Genomic DNA, 24,187 nt, shown 5'->3' on the forward strand with positions numbered 1-24,187 from the left:
AAGATGACCTAAATACATGAAAAAATATATAGTATCTAGGCTTATGATTTATTTCAGGTTAATTTTTGCCTATGGTGGAAGGAGTAGGTTAAAGTCCCAAGCAATAGGTTGATAGCCAGATGTTTCAGCTGTATTACAGTATATGATATATATATATACACACTACAATGTATACTATATATATTTCCATGTATTTTTAAAACTCAATACTGTTAAATGTCAATTCCCCCCAAAATGGAGTATCAATGCAATCCCAATAAAAATCCCATCAGATCCTCTCCTTTTTTTAATTTACAAGCTTTTTGATATCTGTATAAAAAAGGCCCTATAATAACCAAAACGGTTTTGAAAAGCAAGAACTAAGTTGAAGAATTTCGAGATTTATTATAAAGCTAATCAAAACAGTGTGGCACATATATTAATGAATCAGAGTAGAGAGTCTAGGGAAGATTCATAATATATGAACTATTGACTTTTGACAGAGATGCCAAGGAGTTCAATAGAGAAAATGTAGTCTTCTCAACAAATGATGCTAAAACGTTTGACTCTCAACCTATGTTTTGGAACTTCAAGCTATTCCTTGACACTATATGCAAAAATTATCCTGACTTTAATCATAAGCTTCAATATAAAAGCTAAAACAGTACAACTTCTAGAAGAGAACATAGAAAATCTGTGACTTTGGATTAGATAGAAGTGTTTTATATATGGCAAAAAACCACAAACATAAAATAACCCCCGATAATTTGGATTTCATTGAAATTAAAAACTTTTCTTCTTCAGAAAATACTAAAAAGAAAATAAAAAGACAGACCACCAGCTTGCAGAAAATATTTGCAAGCCACGTGTTTGATAAAGGACTTGTTTGGTATATATTAAGAATTCTCACAAATAAATATTGAGAAAACTCAATAAAAAGGTGATTTTTTTGTTTTGTTTTGTTTTTGAGACAAGGTTTTACTCTGTCACCCAGGCTAGAGTGCAGTGTTGCAATCATGGGTCACTGCAGCCTCAACCTCCTGGGCTCAAAGGATCCTCCTGCTGCAGCCCCCTGAATAGTTGGGACCACAGGTGTGCACCACCACACCTGGCTAATTTTTGTATTTTTTGTGGAGATAGGATTTTGCCACGTTGCCCAGGGCTGTTGTGGAACTCCTAGGCTCAAGCAATCTGCCCACCTTGGCCTCCCAAAGTGCTCGGATTGCAGGTGTGAGTCTCAGGTACCCAGCCAAGAAAAGGTTTTAACAGATACTTTATTGAAGATTTGCTGATGGCAAATAAACACAAGATAAAGGTGTTCAACACCATTCATTAGCCATTAGGGAAAAGCAGAATAAAACTACAAAGTGGGGAAAAGCCAGAAGATACCAAATGCTAGTGAAAAAAGGGTGAATTTTACTCTGAAGTATACTTCAGTAAACCTGATTTTCATAAAAAGTTTATCGCATGCAGAAGGAAAAAGAATAAAGGAAGAGAACATAGTATGTTCCTCAATTTACTTATCTTGAGAAAACAAGCAGTTGCTTTAACTAATTCTTACAATATTTGATTTTGTTGCCAAAACTTTTTCTTTCATTTAAAAAGAATGAGGTTGCATATGCATACTTTCAGATGAGGTACATGTACCAGCAAATTAATCCTATATATCTCAAGATAATACAAATTGTTATGATAGCTCCTTCAGAATTTATTCTAGAAATATGGAAATGGTTGGGTGATTCTTTATATTTTTGTTTGAAAGTCTAAAGAAGTTGTTTTTTCTCATTAATTGTTTACTAAAAATCACAATAGAAAACTGCATGTTTTTTTTTTTTAAGGTAAGCAATGTAGAAGGGTATGGAGTAAGTAAAAAGGTACAATTCTCTCTTTGATTTCATCCCTTGATTACCGCTGTTAATAACTTGGGTTTATCTATCTTGAAATTTTTTGTGTACATTCTTGCACATGTGTATACGTTTTATTTTGCTTTTTAAATCAACTTAAATAGATACATACCATGTTTTTGTTTTGTTTTGTTTTTGCTTCAGACTGCTTTTTTCCACCTAACAATGTGGAGATCATTCTGCATCGATATTAATGTATCCATTTGGTAAATATTTTTAAGTAGGTAATGTTTAAGGCACTATTCTAGATACAAGGGATAGAGCAAGGAACAAAATAGGTGCTTTAGTGAACTTATATTCAAGTGAGAGGAAGACAATAAATTGGGGGGAAATGTCACTATTAATAAGTTCATGAAGATAAATAATGTAAGCAAAAGAGATGAGATGTGATGGGACAAAATGAACAGCACAGATAGTTGTGGTTTAGGCCTTTATGTGTAAATCTGCTTTATTCTTAAGTTAGCTATTATTCCATATATAATTTATTTAATCATTGTATTGATGAATATATGGATTATTTATAGTCTTTCCTGTTATAATCAATACTGTAAAGAACATCTATATACATAGTTTGTTGCTTACATGTGCAAGTATTTTTATCCTAAATTCCTAGAAAGAAAATTGTATTTTTAAATGTTTATTTTAGATTCTGAAAAATTATCCTTGAAAATATTAGATATTATTTATCAATGGATGATAAATATTTTATTTTAATTTATAATACCTGATTCCCAGTGAAATTGGGCATTTGTATTTATCTTATGAATCACCTACTCTATAACATTTTGCCCATTGTGGTGTTTGTCTTTTTCTTACTAAAATTTAAAAACTTCTTTGTAACCCTGTTTTTAATATGTACATTATATTTTGTAATATTTTCTCCTAGTCTGTCAGTTTTTTTAATTTATGTCATCTTCGAATTTTTATTCTCATACTGTCCATATTTATTAGTCTTTTGTTTCCTAGTTTCAAGGTTTTATGTCTTTCCAGAAAAGCTTTCTTGTCTACAAAATTTATAGCAACATAATCTCTTATATTTTCTTTTACTACTTATTTAGTTTTATTTATGTTTCTAATAGATTTTACTTTACATCTGGAGATATATATATATAAAAAATAAATATATAGATATAGATATATAATATATATATATACAATTTTTTGGTAGGGGCCTGTTTTTTCTAGCTTCATAGCTGTTCTCCCAAAATAGTTTGTTGAGCAGTATGTCTTTTTCCTACTGACTTGAAATCTTACCTTTATCACACTTTATAAGTCCCAAATATATATGTTCTGTATTCAGTACTCCACTGTTTTGGTTATTGTCATTTTATATTATATTTGACATCTGGTAGGCCATCCCTCCCCATTGTCTTTTTCAACAATTTTTTTTTGGCAATTCTTGTGTATTTTCTCTTCCAGATGAACTTTAGAATCAACATGTCAAGTTCCATTAAAAATCCCTTTGGGATTTTGATTGGAAGTGCATTGAATTTACAGATTAATTTGGGGAAAATTGACATCTTTACACTATTGAATCTTCCCATCCAGGAACATGGTATGCCTCTCCATTTCTTCAGGTGGTTGTTCTTTTGTTTTGGTTTTTTTTTTGTTTGTTCTTCAGTAAAGTTTTACAGTTTTCTTCATGTAGGTCTTACACTTTTCTTGTTAAGTGTATTCCTGGATATGTTTTCATTTTTGTTGTTGTGAATTACATTTTTTCTTCCATTTTACATTTTGTTTTCTCATGGGTTATTGCTGCTATGTAGGAAGGCTATTGATTTTTATGTTGATCTTACCATTTACTTAGTTTTCAGTTGCTTCTCTTGAAGTTTCTAGAAGGATTACTGTATATTCTGCAAACGATAGCATTTTGTCACTTCCTTTTTCTGTATGTGTTTATACCCTTACAGGTTTATTTTTGAAGGCATTTGTTTTGTTCTTCTGGTCTTACTGCATTGGTTAGGTTTCCAGAACTGTTCATTACTAGTTTTGATTTGGGCATCTTGTTTCTGATTTAAATGGGATGCTTCTGAGTTTTAAACTTCTACAATAATATATATCTTAGATTTCTAGTAGAATACTTTATTTATTTATTTATTTATTTATTTATTTATTTATTGAGACGGAATCTCATTCTGTCACCCAGGCTGGGGTGCAGTGGCACGATCTCATCTCACTGCAGCCTCCGCCTCCCGGGTTCAAGTGATTCTCCTGCCTCAGCCTCCTGAGTAGCTGGGATTACAGGCACGTACCACAGGGCCTGGATGATTTTTGTACTTTTAGTAGAGACAAGGTTTCGCCGTGTTGGCTAGGCTGGTCTCGAACTCCTGACCTCAGATGATCTGCCAGCCTTGGCCTCCCAAAGTGCTAGAATTACAGGTGTGAGCCACTGTGCCCAGCCCCAGAATACTTTATAAAGAATAAAAGTTTTCTTTTTGGCTTAATAAGTATTTTTATGAAAATGGATATTGTCTTTAATCATGTACTTTTGTTGAGATGATGCATATTCTTTTTTACCTGTAATACCTCAATGTGGTGATTGCATTAATGTTAGTCATAATGTGTTCTATTTTTAATATTTACTCAGCAGATACTTATTTGGTTATTGTATTGTGTCAGGAACTATGTCACACACTAGTGTTAGCACTAAGTCTGAAAGGTTCATTTTTTTTTTTTTTTGGAGAAGAAATAATAAGCAAGTATCCAAGAACGAGATAATTTCAGGCTGTGGTAGTATTATAGAGGAAATAAAGTCGATGGTGTGGTAGAAAGGTAAGGAGAGAAACATCATTGATAGTATCATCTGAGAAAGTAAAACATAAGCTAAGACCTGAAGAATGAAAGGGTTGGGAAAAGCATTCCAGACAGCTGAGTGCAATGGCTCACGCCTGTAATGCCAGCACTTTGGGTGGCCGAGGGGGCGGAATGGTAGCCAGGTGTGGTGACCACCTGTAGTCCCAGCTGCTCAGGAGGCTGAGGTGAGAAAATAGCTTGAACTCGGGAAGTGGAGGTTGCAGTGAGCCAAGATGGCGCCACTGCACTCCAGCAGAGTGAGATTCCGTTTCAAAAAAAAAAAAAAAAAGCATTCCAGGCAGAGGAATATCACTGTATATGTACAATTAATTTTATTTGTGTTTGTGTAAGATCTGTGACAGAGAAACAGAAAAAAGAAAGGATTATATTTCTTAGCGTTCTCTATTCTCTTTCTTGTAGTTGTCATGATATTTTTTTATACTACTGCTAAATTTAATTTGCTATTTGGGCTTTTTTTGTTGTTATTTCTTTTAGGTTTGTTAATAGGCTATTTATAATGAGCTAGAGAGTTTTTCCACCTGTTTTCTGGGCCTTGTAAATAAAAAGTAGTGCTCTATTCCTTAAATGTTATAATAATGCTGTGTAATTTTGATAGAAGTTGCCGGTAAATTCATTTGGGTTTAGATGCTGTTTTGAAGGGTTAGATCTATCTATAATTGACATTTCTTCAGTGGACATATTCTACTTAGGTTTTCTACCATTTCTTAAGTTAATTTTGATTATCTTTCTTTCTAGCAAACCATCCATTTTGTTTAAGATTTTTAGATGTATTGATTCATACATGTGCTCAGCTTTCTAACTTTAATAACTCTTTGTATTTTTCTCTGTCTCTCATTTTTCATAATCATTCTTGCCAAAGGCTTGTCTCCTCCTTCTAGACTTGACCTAAGAAACTGTTTTGGTTTTATTAATTAAACTTTTATCTCTTCTCAATTTTCTTACTTCTGTTTTTTCATTATAAATTACTTTGATGCATTTTGATTTGTATTCTATTTTGAAGCTTTTCATTTATTTATTTTAAATCGCAGGTTCTAATGAATTTAATACATTTCAAGCTCTAAATTTTTCTTTTCTTTTTCGTTTCTTTTAGACGGAGTCTCACTCTGTCTCCCAGGCTGGAGTGCAGTGGTGCAGTCTCAGCTCACTGCAACTTCTGCCTCCCGGGTTCAAGCAGTTCTTCTGCCTCAGCCTCCCGAGTAGCTGGAACTGCAGGCACGTACCACCATGCCCGGCTAATTTTTATATTTTTAGTGGAGATGGGGTTTCACCATATTGGCCAGGCTGGTCTCGAACTCCTGACCTCATGATCCTCCCACCTTGGCCTCTCAAAGCACTGGGATTACAGGCATGAGCCACCGCACCCGGCCTAAATTTTTCTTTAAAGATAGCTATGACTAAATCCCATATGAAATAATATGCTCATAATTTTAATTTTCATTTACTCTGTATTCTGAGAGTTCATATTAGGCTTGTTTTTCCTTTTCTTGTAAATTTTCAAGTAGTGTCATCATTTTATAGCTAAGTTTTAGTTTCTTTCAACTTTATGGACCAAGAACATACCCTTGTATAATTTCTTCATTTTGAAATGTGTTTACATTTTCTGTTTTGCTTACGATATGATCAGGTTTTTGTTTTTAAAGACTGTTCTTTGTGATATACTAAGTTCTAGTTCACTATGAAATATAAATATTATAGTTAATTACTTCTGTTTCTAAATCCTCTTTATCCTGTCCCTGGAAAAATGGTCTTCCATGAAACTGGTCTCTGGTGTCAAAAAGGTTGGGGAGCACTGCCCTAGAACGTAGGCCTTTGGCATTATTTCATTTGAATCCTGGCTTTCATATTTTCAAAATAATCAGAAATCTTTGTGATATATTTATGTTATATACTTCTGTTAACAGTGGAGGATGTCCAGGTTCTTGGCATCTGGAACAAAGAATTGGACAAAACACACAAACAAAGCAAGGAAGGAATGACAGGATTTATTGAAAATGAAAATATACTCCACTGTGTGGGAGCAGGCCCAAGCATTGGTGCTCAAAGGCCTCCTTACAGAATTTTTGAGAGTTTAAGTCCCCTCTAGAGGATTCCATTGGTTACTTCAGTGTGTCCTATGTCAATGGAGGGCATGAAATAAAGTTACAAAGTAATTTATGGCATATACCTTATGGAGAGGATATTTACTCTTATAACCGAAATGTGATTTGGCCTTCTCTTCCCTGCCTCCAGACCCCATTTTCCTGTCTCAATTCCACTTTTATAACTTTAATGAATCATACATTAATAATTACCTGAGATGTTAAAGAGATGTTGTATTATACTGGTTTCTTTTCTACTGCTTAGTCTTGCAATTCCAAGGCTGCCCCTTTCTTGGATGCATTTTTCTTCTTGAAGTAATACTTTCCCTAAATTAAGAAAATGTTTGTGGCTTTTAAATTTCATAGTGTTTACATACCTAAAAAAATTTCATTCTACAGTTTGGAATTTTACTTTCAAAATAATTGTGCATCAGAACTTTTAATTGCACAGATATCTTCTAGCATCTAGTGCTGTATTTAGGAAGATGTCAATCTGACTCCTAACAGGTCCCCACTGCTACCATCCTGAAAGTTTTCTAGACTTTATATTCTTAGAAGTTTGAAATTTCACCAGGCTTATGACTACAGGTTTTGTGGTGTGTATATGTGTGTGTGTGTATCTGTGTGTGTTGTAAAGCCATTTTATAAAAATATTTTTATTCTGAAACTGCTTTTACGATAATTGATAAATAATAATTCCTAGAGCAGGCTAAATTCATAATTGAATTGCATCCTACTATTGATAAATAGTTTTGGGAAAATTTTTGACAAACCGTATAACTTTAATTTTGTTACAGAAAAACCACTTAGAAATTCCAGATTTGAGAATTCCATAGAACTTTGTCTTATTTGAAATATTCATAATTTGTCCACTTTGTAAAGCTTATAATTTATGTTAAAAATGTTATATTGAATTGTTAGTAATGTCATACTCAATTGTTGCAGGCATATGGCAGTTTGAAGCATAAGAAAGAAGTCATGTTTTATGAAAGCACTATGGAACAAAGCTGTGTTAACTATTATATCACTGATTCCTAGATTATAGTAGCTGCTTAACTAATATTTGTTAAATTGATAGATGAGTATGAATGAAAAAATACAGGAATAGATCAGTGGTTTTTTTCTGTAAATAGACTTTTAGAAAGGTAAATTATCTTTAATGAGGTTCACTTTACTTTTATTTGCTATATTCTCAGAATACCATAATGAATCATTGACCATTCTTTTTACAAGAAAGACTTTATTTCTTTAAGCAGGTTTTTATTTTCTTTCAACTTTTTAAATTTCAATCTTATACTTGGATTAGTATTCTGTGACATTACTGAAGATTTTGTCTTTGTATGTGTAGAAAAAAATATTTCAATTGTGTTAATTTTGGAATAATTTACTCCATTAAGAATTGTGGTATTTTATCAAAGTTTACCCTTATTTAAGACTATAAAAAATACAGACAAAAGGAATTATTTCTGAGTCATGTGCAGAAGACACTAAATTGCGATGACTTTACAATTATGAATACTTCTTATTTCTTATTTTATGTGTAGTAAGTCTGCCTATCAGTATTCAAAGAACTGTAAGAGCAGAAAGGCATATTTTTCCAGGCTTACTTGAGAGCCCAGAAATTATTTTAATTTCTTAATAAATTAAGAATTTATTCAGTCACTATCATAAAATGATCATAAACTCAAGTTTCTTAATTTTTATATTCACTTTTTTATATTCAGTTTTAAAAATGTTTTCATATGCAAATTGTATTTCATAATGATAATACCAAAATTAAGACTTGTTGCCTTCAATTATGTTCATATAGCCTGTGCTTTGAATATCAGTGAATAGGTTATATATATGAGTTATGTAATTCATCCCGTGATGATGGCCGTAAGTCATTTCTAATGAACTTTTATTTTTTGTAGCCAAAGTAGTGTTAGTTACGGATTTATGTCTGTAAACCCATTTTATGTTACTGAAATGTCTAAATCGATGCTAAAAATCAATCACTGACACTTACTGAAAGAAAAATTCAGAAAAAAATATAAAATCTTTTTGGAGGGATTTTTCTGCATTGACTGGATTTATTAAGAAATCTTAAAATTTTAAGTATGGTAAATTTTGGACTGAAGATAACTTCTAGGAGTAAGTGTGGAGATTATTTGTTTGAAAATGCTTTTATAATATAGTCAAGATTTAGAACACCTTTTTTGAAATGTAGATTACTGGTTTAAAGTTCAGATTACCAACTTTTGAGATTCGGTGATAAATAGGGTATTTTCCAGAACAACAAAAACAATAATAAATATTTCTTATTATTTATCTATAATAAATAATAAAAAGATAAATAATATTTATCTATAATAAGTATTTCTTATTATGATTTTTTTCTTCTGGAAAACATCAGATGGGGGATAGGGTTAGTGTTGAATGTAAAGAAGTCTAAATTTTGGGTTGCCAGTATTTTTCTTTCATAAAGTATGTTTATCCTTAGAGACTGACCTTTTTTCCATGTTCACCTCACATAATGCATTTGATTTACTTAAGTTCTTAATTGGTTGTTTTGTCTCTGGTGTCATATCTATCTGAAACGATCTTTAACATGGTCTCTAATTATCTTTCTTTTACCAGTTATTTGCCTTAATGCTTAAATCCTTCTGTAACTTAATATAAATTCTGAACATAGCACAGTATTGAAAGGCACCATCTTCCTGAAGCATCATTGCTTTTAGCACTCTCATTCATAATTGTTTTCTCATTTCTCTGTACAATCACTGTATTAGTATCTGTTTAGTACTTCTTTCAAATTTGTTTGATAGTTACTTGCACATACAGTTGCCTTTCTCTATTGTATATTTATGGAAGGTATTGATTATAACAAAATTATTTTTGTATTTGTATAATCCAATGAGTAGCCTACTGCTTTGCACTTAGTATGTAATTTGTAGATATTTGTTAAGTTGAATGGAATTTGTATGTATGGCATCCAGTTAATTAAAATATACTAGTTTTCTTTTTTTTTTTTTTTTTTTTTTTTTAGAGGAAGTCTAGCTCTTGTCCCTCAGGCTGGGGTGCAATGGTGCGATCTCGGCTCACTGCAACCTCCGCCTCCTGGGTTCAAGCAATTCTCCTGTCTCAGCCTCCTGAGTAGCTGGGATTACAGGCACCTGCCACGATGCCTGGCTAATTTTTGTATTTTAAATAGCAATGGAGTTTCACCATGTTGACCAGGCTGGTCTCGAACTCCTAACCTCAGGTGATCTGCCCGCCTCGGCCTCCCAAAATGCTGGGATTACAGGTGTGAGCCACCTCACCCGACCAAAATACACTAATTTTCTTATCCTTTGGAATAAATACCAGTTTGTTAAACTACAGAATGAACCACTGTTCTCTAGTACGGCAATGATATTTCTAACTTGAGGAGTAGTTTGAAATGTAATGTTAACGATCACAGTTGGTCCAAATGACCCTGCATTACCAAATTTCCATGTGACTTTGTATTTTGAGGGTAGAAAGATTTGAATTACCGTTAATGACAGACAAATTCATTCAGCTCTGACCATTGTTAAAATACCTTGGTTTTCATTATTATTTGTATAAAGTCAGACTTAATTTGGGAAGAAAGCGAAAAAGAATTCCAATTATCTTAGAAATCTAAGTAATATTACTGTTAAATAATGGTTTTTCTGTTTAAATAAAAGCAACTTCTACAGTGAAATGTCATCACCTTTAGTCTTTCAAAAGTAAAAGGACTTAGCATGAACGAAAGTACAGAGACTCGTATAAAAAAAACCTCTATAGGCCGGGTACAGTGGCTCACGCCTGTAATCCCAGCACTTTTGAGAGGCCAAGACGGGCAGATCACTTGAGGTCAGGAGTTTGAGACCAGCCTGGCCAACATGGTGAAAACTCATTTCTACCAAAATACACAAAAATTAGGTGGGCGTAGTGGTGTGCACCTGTATTTCCAGCTACTCCGGAGGCTGAGGTGGGAGAATCGCTTGAACCCAGGAGGCAGAGGCTGCAGTGAACCGAGATTCTGCTACTGCACTCCAGCCTGGGTGACAGAGTGAGACCCTGTCTCAATAAACAAAACAAAACGAAACCTCTATATATCTATTTCTCAGATGCAACATTTTCAAGAATTTGCCATGAAGCTTTGTTTTCTTTAAGTATTTGATGACAAATTTCCGACACTATTCCTACATACTTCAGTATGCATGTCTGAAAAACAAGGATCTTTTACATAACTGGAGTAATTCCTTTATATTATTAGCACTCTCTTTCATAATTGTTTTCTCATTTCTCTGTACAATCACTGTATTAGTATCTGTTTAGTACCTCTTTCAAACTTGTTTGATAGTTATTTGCACATAGAATTGCCTTTCTCTATTGTATATTTATGGAGGGTATTGATTATAACAAAATTATTTTTGTGTTTGTATAATCTAATGATTATACAAACATTTCAGTTGACATTCAGATTTCTTGTCTCAAAAATACTGTTTTTACAATCGTCCTGTTTGAATAGGATTTAAGTAAGACCTATTATTTTGCTGGTTATATCTCTGGAGTCTCTTTAATTCAGAACTGTTCTTACTCTATTCAAAAAAGATTTTTTGCTCCCATTCTATTTACGTGAAGAAAATGGTCAGTTTTGATGTAAAATGTTCCACATTTTAGATTTTTCTTTTTGGCTTCTATTTAACCCAGTGATTCTCAACCTCTTTCTCCTTCATGATTTTTATTGCTGTTGTTGTTTTTAATTTTCTCTTATAAGGGAACATTTAGCAATGTCTGGAGACATTTTTGGTTATTACAGCCTGAAGGAGTGTTGCTAACTGGCATTTAGTGAATATAGGCCAAGGTTGCTGTCAAACATCCTGAATTACATAAGACAGCCCCAAACAACAAAGAATTATCTGGTCCAAAATGTTAATAGTGCTTTTACATTGAGAAACATTGATTTATCTTATTCCTGTATTTGCCTTACTAATTTCCATGTACTGGAAGTTATTTACATGTCTAAAAGTTCTATTAGATTATTGTTTATTGGGGGGACAAAAATTCTTTATAGGAGGTGCTGTGTATTTTATGTTGCATAACTCGGGAGCATGTTAGGTTTGGTTGTCCCACTTTTAGTAATTAAACAATGGGTTCAGGTAGTTAACAGCCTAATCCCTAAATGTAAAATTTCAAGTCACCTTTCCCAGAGCAGTGTGAAAGTTCAACGCTTTATTATTCCAGCATTGAATTTCCTGGTGGAAAGTATATTGAGCTAGTTAATTGGATAACTGGTCTCTTGGTGCTAGGTATTTAGAAATCTGCTATTTAAATAAAGGTCCTTGTGTCTGGTTTTTTCATCTGTAACAATGAATTGAACCTTGTGATTTCTAAGCTTCTTGCATTTTGATGGTTCTTTATTCATAAACATCATTTCATAAAATATCCAGCTGGTCAAAACAACACATTCAAACCACTTTAAATACAACTTTTAAAAAAGGCCAGTTGTAACTTTGATAGCTTTTTTCCCGCTTAGAGAATACATTTAGTAAGAACATGTCTTTCCTTCGTCTTCTCTCTTCATGGAAGTTATTTATATATTTCATTTAAATATAAAATATTTTCAAATACTTTCTTTAAAAATTTTTAATTTAATTTAATTTTATTTTATTTTTGAGACAGAGTCTTGCTCTGTCGCCCAAGCTGGAGTGCAGTGGCTCGACCTCGGCTCACTGCAACCTGCGCCTCCCGGGTTTAAGCGATTCTCCTGCCTCAGCCTCCCGAGTAGCTGGGATTATAGGAGTACACCACCATGCCTGGCTAATTTTTGTATTTTTAGTAGAGACAGGGTTTCACCATGTTGGCCAGGCTGGTCTCGAACTCCCAACCTCAGGCAATCCGCCCACCTCGGCCTCCCAAACTGCTGGGATTACAGGCGTGAGCCACCGTGCCCAGTTCAAATACTTATTTGAATTTCTTATTTGGACCACTTTTAATGTTTGTTATGTTCCAGAAGTTGGTTGTGATTCAAAATGATTTTTTTTTCTGTAGAATAATGTAATAAAAATGCAGTAGGTTTCAGAGGGAAAATTCATTTTAGTTTTTAATCTGAGCTGTCTCAGCTGGGGATCTGGTATGGCAGAGAGGTGTATGTCCATAATTTAATAAAGGAATACTTATTTTTGTATGTTTGTAAGATTGCATCTCTTTATGCCAGTCTCTCTTCACTTGTTTTGTAATGTAACAAGCTCTTTCTAGTTGGAAAAAGAGGAACTGGTATTAAAGAAGGAAATTCTCTTTTTCCTTGCTGAACTTTTATACCTCTTTTTCTTTCTCATTACCTTATGTACTTTCTACCCTGTATTATGGTTCATTTTTACACATGCTCATTAAAGAAATAAGTTCCTACATAGCAAGGCTGGTATCACACATTTCTTTATCTCCCATAGTATTAAACAGTATTTTTTACACGTAGAATGTTTGCAATAAATGTGTGTGTAATAAGTCAATGAAAATAGCATTTTATATCACCTGCTACCTAATGTAAGATTCTGTATCTCCAAGATCTATAAAATATACCTTTAGATGTATTTATTGTGATTACCTTGTTCTTCTCCAAATACACTAGAGCCTTTTAGAATCTGAAAGGGAAGAATCCCAAAATCATCTGGTAAATTTCACCTTCTTTATAGATTCTTATTTATTCAGTAGTCACCTGAATCCTGACAGTGAGTTAGACACACTTCTAATTGATGGGTGTACACGACTAAACCAAGAAAGTGTTTGTTTTTACAGAGCTTAGAAAGACAATATGTATAATATTCACGTGTGATAAATCTATGAAAAAAATTAGGCAGAATTGAGGGTCTAAAGTTATAGATGGCTAAGAGAGAGACTTGGTTAGGTCACACAGGTAGCAACTAAATCTATTCTGGTACCTAGGCCTTCATATTTTAGCAGTGTCCTTGAAAGTAGTTCCTTCATTAATCATAAATGAGGAATGGGGAGGAAATAATAAATATTCATTCCTGTTCTTTTCTGTCATATTGATAGCCCCTCCCTTTTCTAAAGCTCTCCATAAGAATTTCATAGTCATTTGAATTTACAGTTTTTTAAGTTACCAAGTTTTGCATATAGGGAGAACAGTGGGCCTAAGAATAACATAAGAACTTTTGTGGAGAAGCTTAACCTCAGTAAGAAAGTAAATGTTTCTGTATTTAGTATATCTCATCAAGAGATGGAAATGCAGTTTTCCTAGTGAGTTTTCACCAGGCTAGTTAGGATATCTGTGGCATAGGGGACTTTGTGTAAGACAGTCTCTTCTGCTTGAAATTTGATATCTTCTGTGATTCATCTTCTAACCTGTCTTTTCAAACCTACAGTAAAACCCAGTGTTCTATCACATAGAAATTTTATACCTGCCAGTCCATGTTCCTTCTTTCTCTCCTCTTATACAAATCAATTTTTTTGTTCAAAATCCTTTTATATTATTTTTTATGCATGCAGTGTCTCCTTTGAACATCTTTAGCACCTCTGATCTCTACCTTCGATTAATCAGTTAACTATAGACTGCTCTTTGAGGTCTTTTACTTTCTAAAATATTCATTTAAAATACTGTATTATGGTATTTCATCTATTCATTTTACCTGTTCAATTTCATACATTTGTTTATTTGCTTTTATGTTTTCTTATTAAATTTAAATAATTGTAAATATTTTAATGAATTTCAGATATTAGAAAATTTCATTAGGAAACAGCCTTTTCTTTAGAAAGATTCATCTTCTGGACCTTTGTTTGACAATAAGAAAACATATTTTTTACTGCTATAATTTTGAATTGCACTTTGCCATGCCCAAAAATTTGCTTCCTAAAGTATAATACTTCAGTCAGCCTATAAAATTCTTCCTTTCTCATACTTCTGCTACTACCTTTAAAGATAACTTAAAATTAGCCAGACCTGGTAGTGCATGCCTATAATCCCGTCGTTTGGGAGGCCAAAGTGGCAGGATCACTTCAGCCCAGGAGTTCCACACCCTGTTGCTACAAAAATAAAAAAAAATCAGTAAGGAGTGGTGTGTGCCTGTAATCCCCGCTACTTGGGAGGCTGAGGCAGGAGGATTACTTAATCCCAGGAGTTTGAGGCCAGCTTGGGCAACGTAGTGAGACCATCCATGTCTCTTTAAAGAAGAATATATATATACACATATATGCACAAACATATATATAATTTTAAAATATATATAATTTTTTAAAATTATTTTTGTATTTCTTATCTCCCTGCTATAAGGAGTTATTGATTAAAGTTAATGTAGTACAAAATTTTATGAAATTTAAAAAATATTTACAGAGTGTTTTTAGAATGTTGTGTTTATTTGTGTATAAAATATTTGAAATCTCAAATGTTATTCCATGTTAAACTGCTTTAGTTTAATGGAACTTTGTAGAGAAACTTACATTATTTCTTCCCAGATTTAACATTTAGTATTAAATGTGTTGATTAATTATAGCAGTATTCTTGGTTACTTGCTAGTTGACTTTTCAAGATGGAACAGTATCATTTCTGAGGTTATGATGGTTAAGGATTTATTCCTTAAGTTGTCTTTTTTATTACCTCCTGGATAGTAGGCATGAGCATGATTGTATTCTAGCTTATCAGTTATTTTTACATCTATTGTAGTTATTGCAGTGTTAGTAGTACCTTAGATTTGTGAAATAAACTAACTCTGATGATATTAAATAGTGATATTTTATATAATAATTATCAATTTATATCAGTAAGCAGAAAAGAATATGTTTTAGTACCTATTTGTAAGTAGCACTGTGATAGGGAATATCAAAACAAAAGCTTACTCCTGTCTTAGGAGTTTGTTATTTTCTAATTCTTTAAATTTCTTTAATTGAATCTGCTATACTTACATCAGTGTTTCTTAACATAGTAAATAGACACCTCAGGGCCCAGAGACCATTTCAAGGTGTCCATGAGGTCAAAACTATTTTTATCATAATATTGAGATGTTACTTGACTTTTTTACTATGTTGACATTTACAATGATGGTGCAAAAATAGTGATGGGTAGAACTTCTGGACCCGAAGGCCATGGAAACAAACTGTATTGATATGATTGTATTCTTCACTGCCACGCGCTTGAAGTTAAAAAAAAAAAAATGCCAGTTTAACTTTAAGAATGTTCTTGAAGCGATAAAATTAATTTTATGAAAACTCCCCTTTTGAACGCATGTTCTTTGAATATTACTGTGTGTAACAAAATGGGAAGTACACATAAAACACTTTCGCTGCATACAAAAAGTATAGTGTTTGTCTGGAGGAAAAATAACTGCTATGTTTTGAGATGTGAGCTGAGTTAGCCTTTTACCCCCATGAAATGTCATTTTTATGGTAAAGTACAAATGAAAAACTACAGTTGTCAAACTTGGATATTTGGCAAATACTCCTAATCATGTTTTAAGTGAGTCTGTCACTTTAACGAAAACAACAATACTTGTTGCCGATGATAGTTAAGCTTTCAAGCACAAATTAGAATTTTGAAACTTGTTTGCCTAGGCTTGACAGCTTTCCAGTACTTAAAGACTTTTTGGATGAAATCAGTGGTGAGAATAATGTATGTGATTTTTTGATACTGGTATTTGTTACTTAATTTCCAATATGGTAAATACCAAGAAATATAGAGTTTATATAAAGTCCTTGGGAGTTCAGTACTTCATTGAGTCCTGAAAGCAAAACATTTAAAAACTGCTGATTTAGTTAGGTATTCTATTCACAGTTAGAGTTTTCACAACCTAAGCATCACACTCAACCCTACATATAACTAATAAGCAAATTAAACTAGAAAAGAATATTAGAAAAGAAAATTAGGCTGCATATGAGTAAGAAAGTTTTGAATTCTTCCACAAATATAATTCTCTTCTTTTGTTAATCAACTGGCTTAGATGTCATGTTGAACTTTTTGGGGTTGCATTGTGTTTACCATTGTTAATTATGTTAACATATTTTTTCCCTCCCCTGCTTTCTTTTTATTTCTCTCCCCTCTTTTCCTTTCACTGTTCATTTCTCCCTTCCTCCCTCTTTTTGCAATTGTTTTATAGGTGGAGTCTTTCATTCTGGATCAGGATGATTTGGAAAATCCAATGCTGGAAACAGCTTCCAAGTTGCTCTTATCAGGTACTGCTGATGGTGCAGACCTCAGGACAGTAGATCCAGAAACACAAGCTAGACTGGAAGCTTTACTAGAAGCTGCAGGTATGTACTCTACATAGTAATGTCTACCTTATTATGTAAAGTTGCACATCAATCTAGTAAAAGCTCTTGTTGTAGAATGATATTGGGTATTTAGAATGATACTATTAATAAAGGTTAATTGATTACTTTCTACTGAATTACGTGGAGCATTTTACTAAAGCATATTGTAATTTTCATTACCAGAGTAAAATCCACGTGCTGCAGTTGACTTTATAGAGAGAGATTTCTTTTTCAGTTGAGTTTGATTATTCATGAATTATGTATTTGTGAATTTGCCTACCTGCAAAAAAGCATTTTAACTTCAAAATCAGTACTAGTAGTCTTTCATAGGCATGTGTAAAGCGGTGAAACATTTCAATTACCCTACGTACATGCTTCCAGCAGAAGTTGAACAAAGTCATGCTCTACATTCTTGTTTCAACTCTCCTGCCATAAATAAGTGTCCTTTTGTGGCCTATTTAATGCCAGGTTTTACACATTTTTGTGATTTTTGTTGATGTTAATTTTTTAATTTTTTATTTTTGTGGGTACATAGTAGGTGTAAGTATTTGTAGGATACATGAAATATTTTGATACAGGCATGCAATACATAATAATCACATCAGGGTAAATGGGCTATCCATCACCTCAAGCATTTATCCTTTGTGTTACAAACAACCCAGTTATATTATTTTAGTTATATTTAAATGTACAATTAAATTATTTTTGACCATAGCCACTCTGTTGTGCTAGCACATACTAGGTCTTATTCATTTTTTCTAACTATTTTTTTTTTTTTTTTGGTACTCATTAACCATCCCCACTTCCCCACCCGCACTGCCCCAACTACCCTCCCCAGCCTCTGGTAATCATCCTTCTACTCTATCTTGGCTATTGTGCATAGTGCTGCAATTAACATGGGAATGCAGATACCTCTTCAATGTACTGATTTCCTTTCTTTTGGGTGTACACCTAAGAGTGGGATTGCTGGGTCATATGGTAGCTCTATTTTTACTTTTGGGAGGGACCTCCAAACTGTTCTCCATATGGTTGTATTAATTTACATTCTCACCAATAGTGTATGAGGATTCCCTTTGTCCACATCCTCTCCAGCATTTATCATTGCCTGTCTTTTGGCTAAGTCATTTTAACTGGTATGAAATGATATCTCATTGTAGTTTTGATTTGCATTTTTCTGATGATCAGTGATGTTGATACCTTTTCATATGTGTATTTGCCATTTATATGTCTTCTTTTGAGAAATGTCTGTTCAAATCTTTGGCCCATTTTTGGATCAGATTATTAGATTTTTTTTATCCTATGGTTTGAGCTCCTTATGTATTCTGATTATTAATTCATTGTCAGCTGGGTAGTTTGCAAATATTTTCTCCCATTCTGTGGTTGTCACTTCAGTTTGTCGATTTTTTTTTTTTTTTTTTTTTTTTTTTTTTTTTTTTTTTTTTTTTTTGCTGTTCAGTAGCTTTTTAACTTTATGTGATCCCACTTGTCCTTATTTGCTTTAGGAACCCATTCTTTTATGATATATTACTCAAGAAATCTTTGCCCACTCTAATGTCCTGGGGAGTTTCCCCAATGTTTCCTTTTAGTAGTTTCATAGTAGAGGTCTTAGGTTTAAGTCTTGAATCCATTTTGATTCTATTTTTGTATATGGTGAAAGATCGGGGTCTAGTTTCATTCTTCTGAATATGGATATCCAGCTTTCCCAGCACCATTTATGGAAGAGACTGTTCTTTCCCCACTGTATGTTCTTGGCAACTTTGTCAAAAATGAGTTCGCGATAGATGTATGGATTTATTCCTGGGCTTTCTATTGTATTCTGGTGGTCTGTATGTGTACTTTTATGCAACAATCATGCCATTTTGGTTACTATAACTCTGTAGTGTAATTTGAAATCAGGTAATGTATTTCTAGTCTTGTTCTTTTTCCTCAGGATACCTTTGACTATTCTGGAACTTTTGAGGTTCCATGTAAATTTTAGGATTGTGATATGGTTCAGCTCTGTGTCCCCACCCAAATCTTACCTTGAATTGTAATCCCCATTATCCCCATGTGTCAAGAGAGGAACCCAGTGGGAAGTGATTGGATCATGGGGACAGCTTGCCCCATGCTGTTCTTGTAATAGTGAATGAGTTCTCACAAGATCTGATTTATAAGGGGCTCTTCTCCTTCTGCCCCTCACACTTCTCTCTCCTGCTGCCATGTGAAGAAGGTCCTTGATCCTTCACCTTCTGCCATGATTGTAAGTTTCCTTAGGCCTCCTAGCCATGTGGAATTGTGAGTCAATTAAACTGCTTTTCTTTATAAATTACCCTGTCTCGGGTATTTATAGCAATGTGAAAACAGACCAATATAGCTTGCTTTTTCTATTTCTGTAAAGAATGTCATTAGTATTTTGATAGGAATTGCATTGAATCTGTAAGTTGCTTTGGGTAGTATGTACATTTTAACCGTATTGATTCTCCCAACCCATGAACATGGAATATTTTCCCATTTTTTGTGTGTGTCCTCTTCAATTTTTTGCATCAGTGTTTTATAGTTTCCATTGTAGTGATCTTTCATTTCTTTAAGTTCCTTCCTAGGTATTTTATTTTATTTGTAGCTATTTTAATGGCATTACTTTCTTGATTTGTTTTTCAGATTGTTGGTTCTTGGCATATAGACATGGTACTGAGTTTTGTATGTTGATTTGTTCCCTGCAACTTTACTGAATTTATCAGTTTTAATTTTTTTTGGTGAAGTCTTTAGGTTTTTCCAAATACAAGATTATATTATCTGCAAGCAAAGATAATTTGACTTCTTTCTTATCAGTTTGGTTGTCTGTTTCTTTCTCTTGTCTGATTGCTCTGGCTAGGACTTGCAGTACTGTGTTGAATAGAAGTAGTGAAAGTGGGCATCCTTATCTTGTTCCAGTTCTCGGGGGGATGCTTTCAACTTTTTCCCATTTAATATAATGTTGGCTGTTGGTTTGTCATAGATGGCTTTTATTACCTTGAGATATGTCCCTTCTATGCCAATTTTGCTAAAGGTTTTAATCATAAAGGGATAGCTGGATTTCATCAAATGCCTTTTCTGCATCATTGAGATGATCATATGATTTTTGTTTTTAATTCCTTTTATATGATGTATCACATTTATTGACTTGCATGTATTAAACCATCCCTACATTCCTTGGTATACCCATTTGATTAAGGTATATTATCTTTTTGCTATGCTGTTGGATTCTGTTAGCTAGTATTTTGTTGAGGATTTTTGCATCTATGTTCATCAGGGATCTGTAGTTTTCTTCCTTCCTTCCTTCTCCCCTCTCCTCCCCTTCCTTCCCTCTCCTTTCCCTCTCCTCTTCCCTCCCCTCCCCTCCTTTCCTTTCTTGGTTTCGGTGTTACGGTGATACTGGCTTCGTAGAATGATTTAGGGAGGATTCCCATTTACCCTGTGGGTTCTGCTGAAGAAAGTTTGTGCCCAGTTGAAATTATTATAAAATTCAGTTGGAAGCTTTTTTCACCCTTTGACCCCTCCCTAATTCTGCTTGCTGCCTTCCCTGAGGGCCTCTATCAGCTGCAGTCAGGGATGGCTTCCCTGGGCTCAAGTCGGAGACTGGGTGTGCTTGCAAGGCTCTTCCCGCTGCTGCTTCTACCTTTATATTTCATGTGGCTCCTTATATTCATTTTTGTTATAGGTGAGGTTAAATCCTTCTCCTGTGATCTGGATTTTCAGATTCCCCAGTGGACATGTGTGTTTGGAGATACATACTCCCTCTCATACTTTGGGAACTCAGTTATTTTACTGTCTCGCAGAATTTGCAGCGATGTGCCACTTCTTTCAGAGAATCTGTGAATTCTTTTGGTTTTCCTGGTAATGTTCCTGCTGTGGTTCTTAGAGCCAGAGTTTGTGGTGTGAGTCTCCACATGCTATTCTGCCCATCCAAGTGAGAGCTGCATGTTACCCTGTTTCCTCTTCTCTCTGCCATCTTTCTTTCTAAGTCCAATGTTTCTTTGTTGATTTTCTCTGTGGAAGATCTGTCCAATGCTGAAAGTGGAGTGTTAAAGTCTACAGCTATTTTTATATTGGGGTTCTATCTTTCCCTTTAGCTCTAGTATTTGCTTTATATAGCTTGGTGTCCCAGTGTTAGGTGCATATGTATTTAAAATTGTTATATCCTCTTGCTTAATTGACCCCTTTGTCATTATGTAATGATCTTTGTCTCTTATATTTTTGTGTTGAAATCTATTTTGTGCAATCTAAGTATAGCTACTCTTGCTCGTTTTTTGGTTTCCAGTGGCCTGGAATTTCTTTTTCAATCTCTTTATTTTCACTCTGTGTGTATCTTTATAGGTAAAGTGTGTTTCTTGTAGGCAACAGGTCATTGGGTCTTGTTTTTTATTCATTCAGCCTCTGCATATTTTTTAATGGTAGTCCTTTAAGTCCATTTATGTTTAGTGTTGTTATTGATAAGTGAAGACTTACTCCTGTCATTTTGTTATTTGTTTTCAAGTTGTTTTGTAGTGTTATCTTCCTTCTTCCTGCCTTTTAGTGAAAGTGATTTTCTCTGGTGATATGCTTTAATTTCTTGCTTTTTATTTTTTGTATCCATTGTATGTTTTTTGATTTGAGGTTACCATGAGGCTTGCAAATACTATCTTATAACCAATTATTTTAAGCTGATAACAGCCTAACACCACTTCCATAAACAAATTTAACAAGCTAAAAGAAAACCAATGATTCTACACCTTAAGTTTGTCCCCTTACTTTTTAACTTTTTGTCATTTCTATTTATATCTTACTGTGCTGCATATGTCTTGAAAAGTTGTTGTAGTTATTATTTTTGATTGATTAATCTTTTAGTGCTTCTACTTAAGGTAAGAGTTAACACACCACAGTTACAGTGTTATAATATTCTGTGTACTTAATATCACCAGTCAGTTTTGTACCTTCAGATGATTTATTTTTGCTCATTAACATTCTTTTCTTTCTGATTGAAGAAATCTCTTTAGTGTTTCTTGTAGGACAGAAGTGTCGATGATGAAATCTCTTAACTTTTGTTTGGGAAAGTCCCTCTTTCTCCTTCATGTTAAAGGGATATATTTGCCAGATGTACTATTATAGGATAAAATTTTTTTGCCTTCAACATTTTATGTCATGCCACTGTCTCCTGGGCTATAAGGTTTCCACTGAAAAGTCTGCTGCTAGATGTATTGGAGCCCCATGTTATTTGTGTCTTTTTCTCTTGCTGCTTTTAGGATCCTTACCTCCTTGACCTTTGGAAATTTGATTATTAAGTGCCTTGGGGTAGTCGTCTTTGGGTTAAATCTGCTTAGTGTTCTGTAACCTTCTTGTACTTAAATTTTGGTATCGTTCTCTAGGTTTGGGAAGTTCTCTGTTACTATACCTTTACCCTATAAACTTTCTACCCCATCTCTTTCTTTACCTCCTCTTTAAGTCCAATAACTTTTAGATTTGCCATTTTGAGACTGTTTTCTGTATCTTGTAGGCATGCTTCTTTCTTTTTTATTCTTTTTTTTTGTCTGCTTTGACTGTGTATTTTCAAATAGACTCTAAGCTCACTAATTCTTCTGCTTGATCAATTCTGCTATTAAGAGACTCTGATGCATTCTTCACTGTGTCTGTTACATTTTTCAGCTCCAATATTGCTGTTTGATTCTTTTCAGTTATTTCAATCTCTGTGTTAAATTTATCTGATAGAATTCTGATTTCCTTCTCTGTGTTATCTTTTTTTTTCTTTGAGTGTCCTTAATAGTATTTTGGTTTTTCTTTCTGAAAGGTCACATATCTCTGTTTCTCCAGAATTGGTCCCTGGTGCCTTATATAGTCCATTTGGTGAGGTCATGTTTTCCTTGATGGTCGTGATCCTTGTAGATGTTTGTTGGTGTCTGGGCACTGAAGAATTAGGTATTTATTATAGTCTTCACAGTCTATGCTTGTTTGTACCTGTCCTTCTTTGGAAGGCTTTCTAAGTATTCAAAGCGACTTGGGCATTGTGATCTAAGCCATGTCTGCATTGGGGAGCACCCCAATCCCAGTATTGCGATGATTTTTACGGATTCATAGAGGTACCACCTTGGTGGTTTTATGTAAGATCTAGAAGAATTATCTGGATTACCAAGTAGAGACTATTGTTCTCTTTCTTTCTCCCAAACAAATGGAGTCTCTCTCTCTGTCTCTCTCTCCTGAGCCACCTGGAGCTGGGGTTGGGGTGACACAAGTACCCCTGGGGCCCCCACCACTGGGACTGTGCTAGGTGAGACTTGAAGCCAGCAGAGCACTGGGTCTCATTCAATGCCCGTTGTGACCGCTACCTGGCTACCACCTATGTTTGCTGAAGGCCCTAGGGCTCTACAGTCAGCAGGTGGCGAAGCCAGCCAGACTTGTTTTTTTCTCCTTCAGGATGGCAAGTTCCCCTAGGCCCTAAGCTAGTCCAGAGATGCCATCTGGAAGCCAGGGACTGAGGTCAAAAACCTTAGAAATCTATCTGTTATTCTATTGTACTGTGTCTTAGCTGGCACTCAAACCACGATATACAGTCCTTCCCACTCTTCCTCTTTCCACAGGTAAGGAGTCTGAGTCCATGGCCACCACCACCAGAGGCCCACAGGGAGTACTGCCAGGCTACCGCCAATGTGCAGTTAAGGCCCAAGGGCTCTTCAGTCAGCTTGTGATGAAAGCTGCCAGGCCTGAGACTCACCCTTCAGAACAGTGGGCCCCCTCTCTACCAGGACAGCTCCAGAAATGTCGTCTAAGTGCCAAGCCTTGGAATAGGAGACCCCAAGAGTCCGCTTTCTACTCAGCACCCCCACCGCACCCCAACTGTGCTCTCACTGTTGCCACCATAGCTGGGAATGTGCTGGTTTTCACATGAAGCTGGCACATCCCAGTCTCAACCTAGGCAGGTGGCATACTACTTGGGTGTCACTGCTGGTTCTTCAGGGCCCAAGGCCTCTTTAGTCAGTAGGTGATGGATCCTTCCAGGGATGGATTCTTTTCTTCAAGGGAGCAGGTTCCCTTCTGGCACAGGTTGTGTGTAGAAAGGTTGTCCAGGAGCTAGGGCCTGGAATGGAGGCCTCACGAATCTGACTGGTGCCCTATCCTACTCTGGCTAAGTTTGTATCCAAGATGCAAGACCAAGTTGTCTCTGCTCTTTTCTGTCAA

General features: G+C 34.6%; 1 protein-coding gene across 3 annotated transcripts in view; it reads left to right on the top strand.

The window, feature by feature from the left end:
• The window catches only part of ANKRD17 (ankyrin repeat domain 17), a 183,064-nt gene that overhangs the window by 64,964 nt on the left and 93,913 nt on the right, over positions 1–24,187 (top strand). For all 3 annotated transcript variants that reach the window (XM_011968977.1, XM_011968979.1, XM_011968978.1), the window contains exon 2: positions 16,870–17,023. In XM_011968977.1, the coding sequence (XP_011824367.1) occupies positions 16,870–17,023 (154 nt within the window). The remainder of the gene's footprint in view (positions 1–16,869; positions 17,024–24,187) is intronic.

Source organism: Mandrillus leucophaeus, unplaced genomic scaffold (genome assembly GCF_000951045.1).
Source record: "Mandrillus leucophaeus isolate KB7577 unplaced genomic scaffold, Mleu.le_1.0 Scaffold868, whole genome shotgun sequence".
NCBI classification, from domain to species: Eukaryota; Metazoa; Chordata; class Mammalia; order Primates; family Cercopithecidae; genus Mandrillus; species Mandrillus leucophaeus.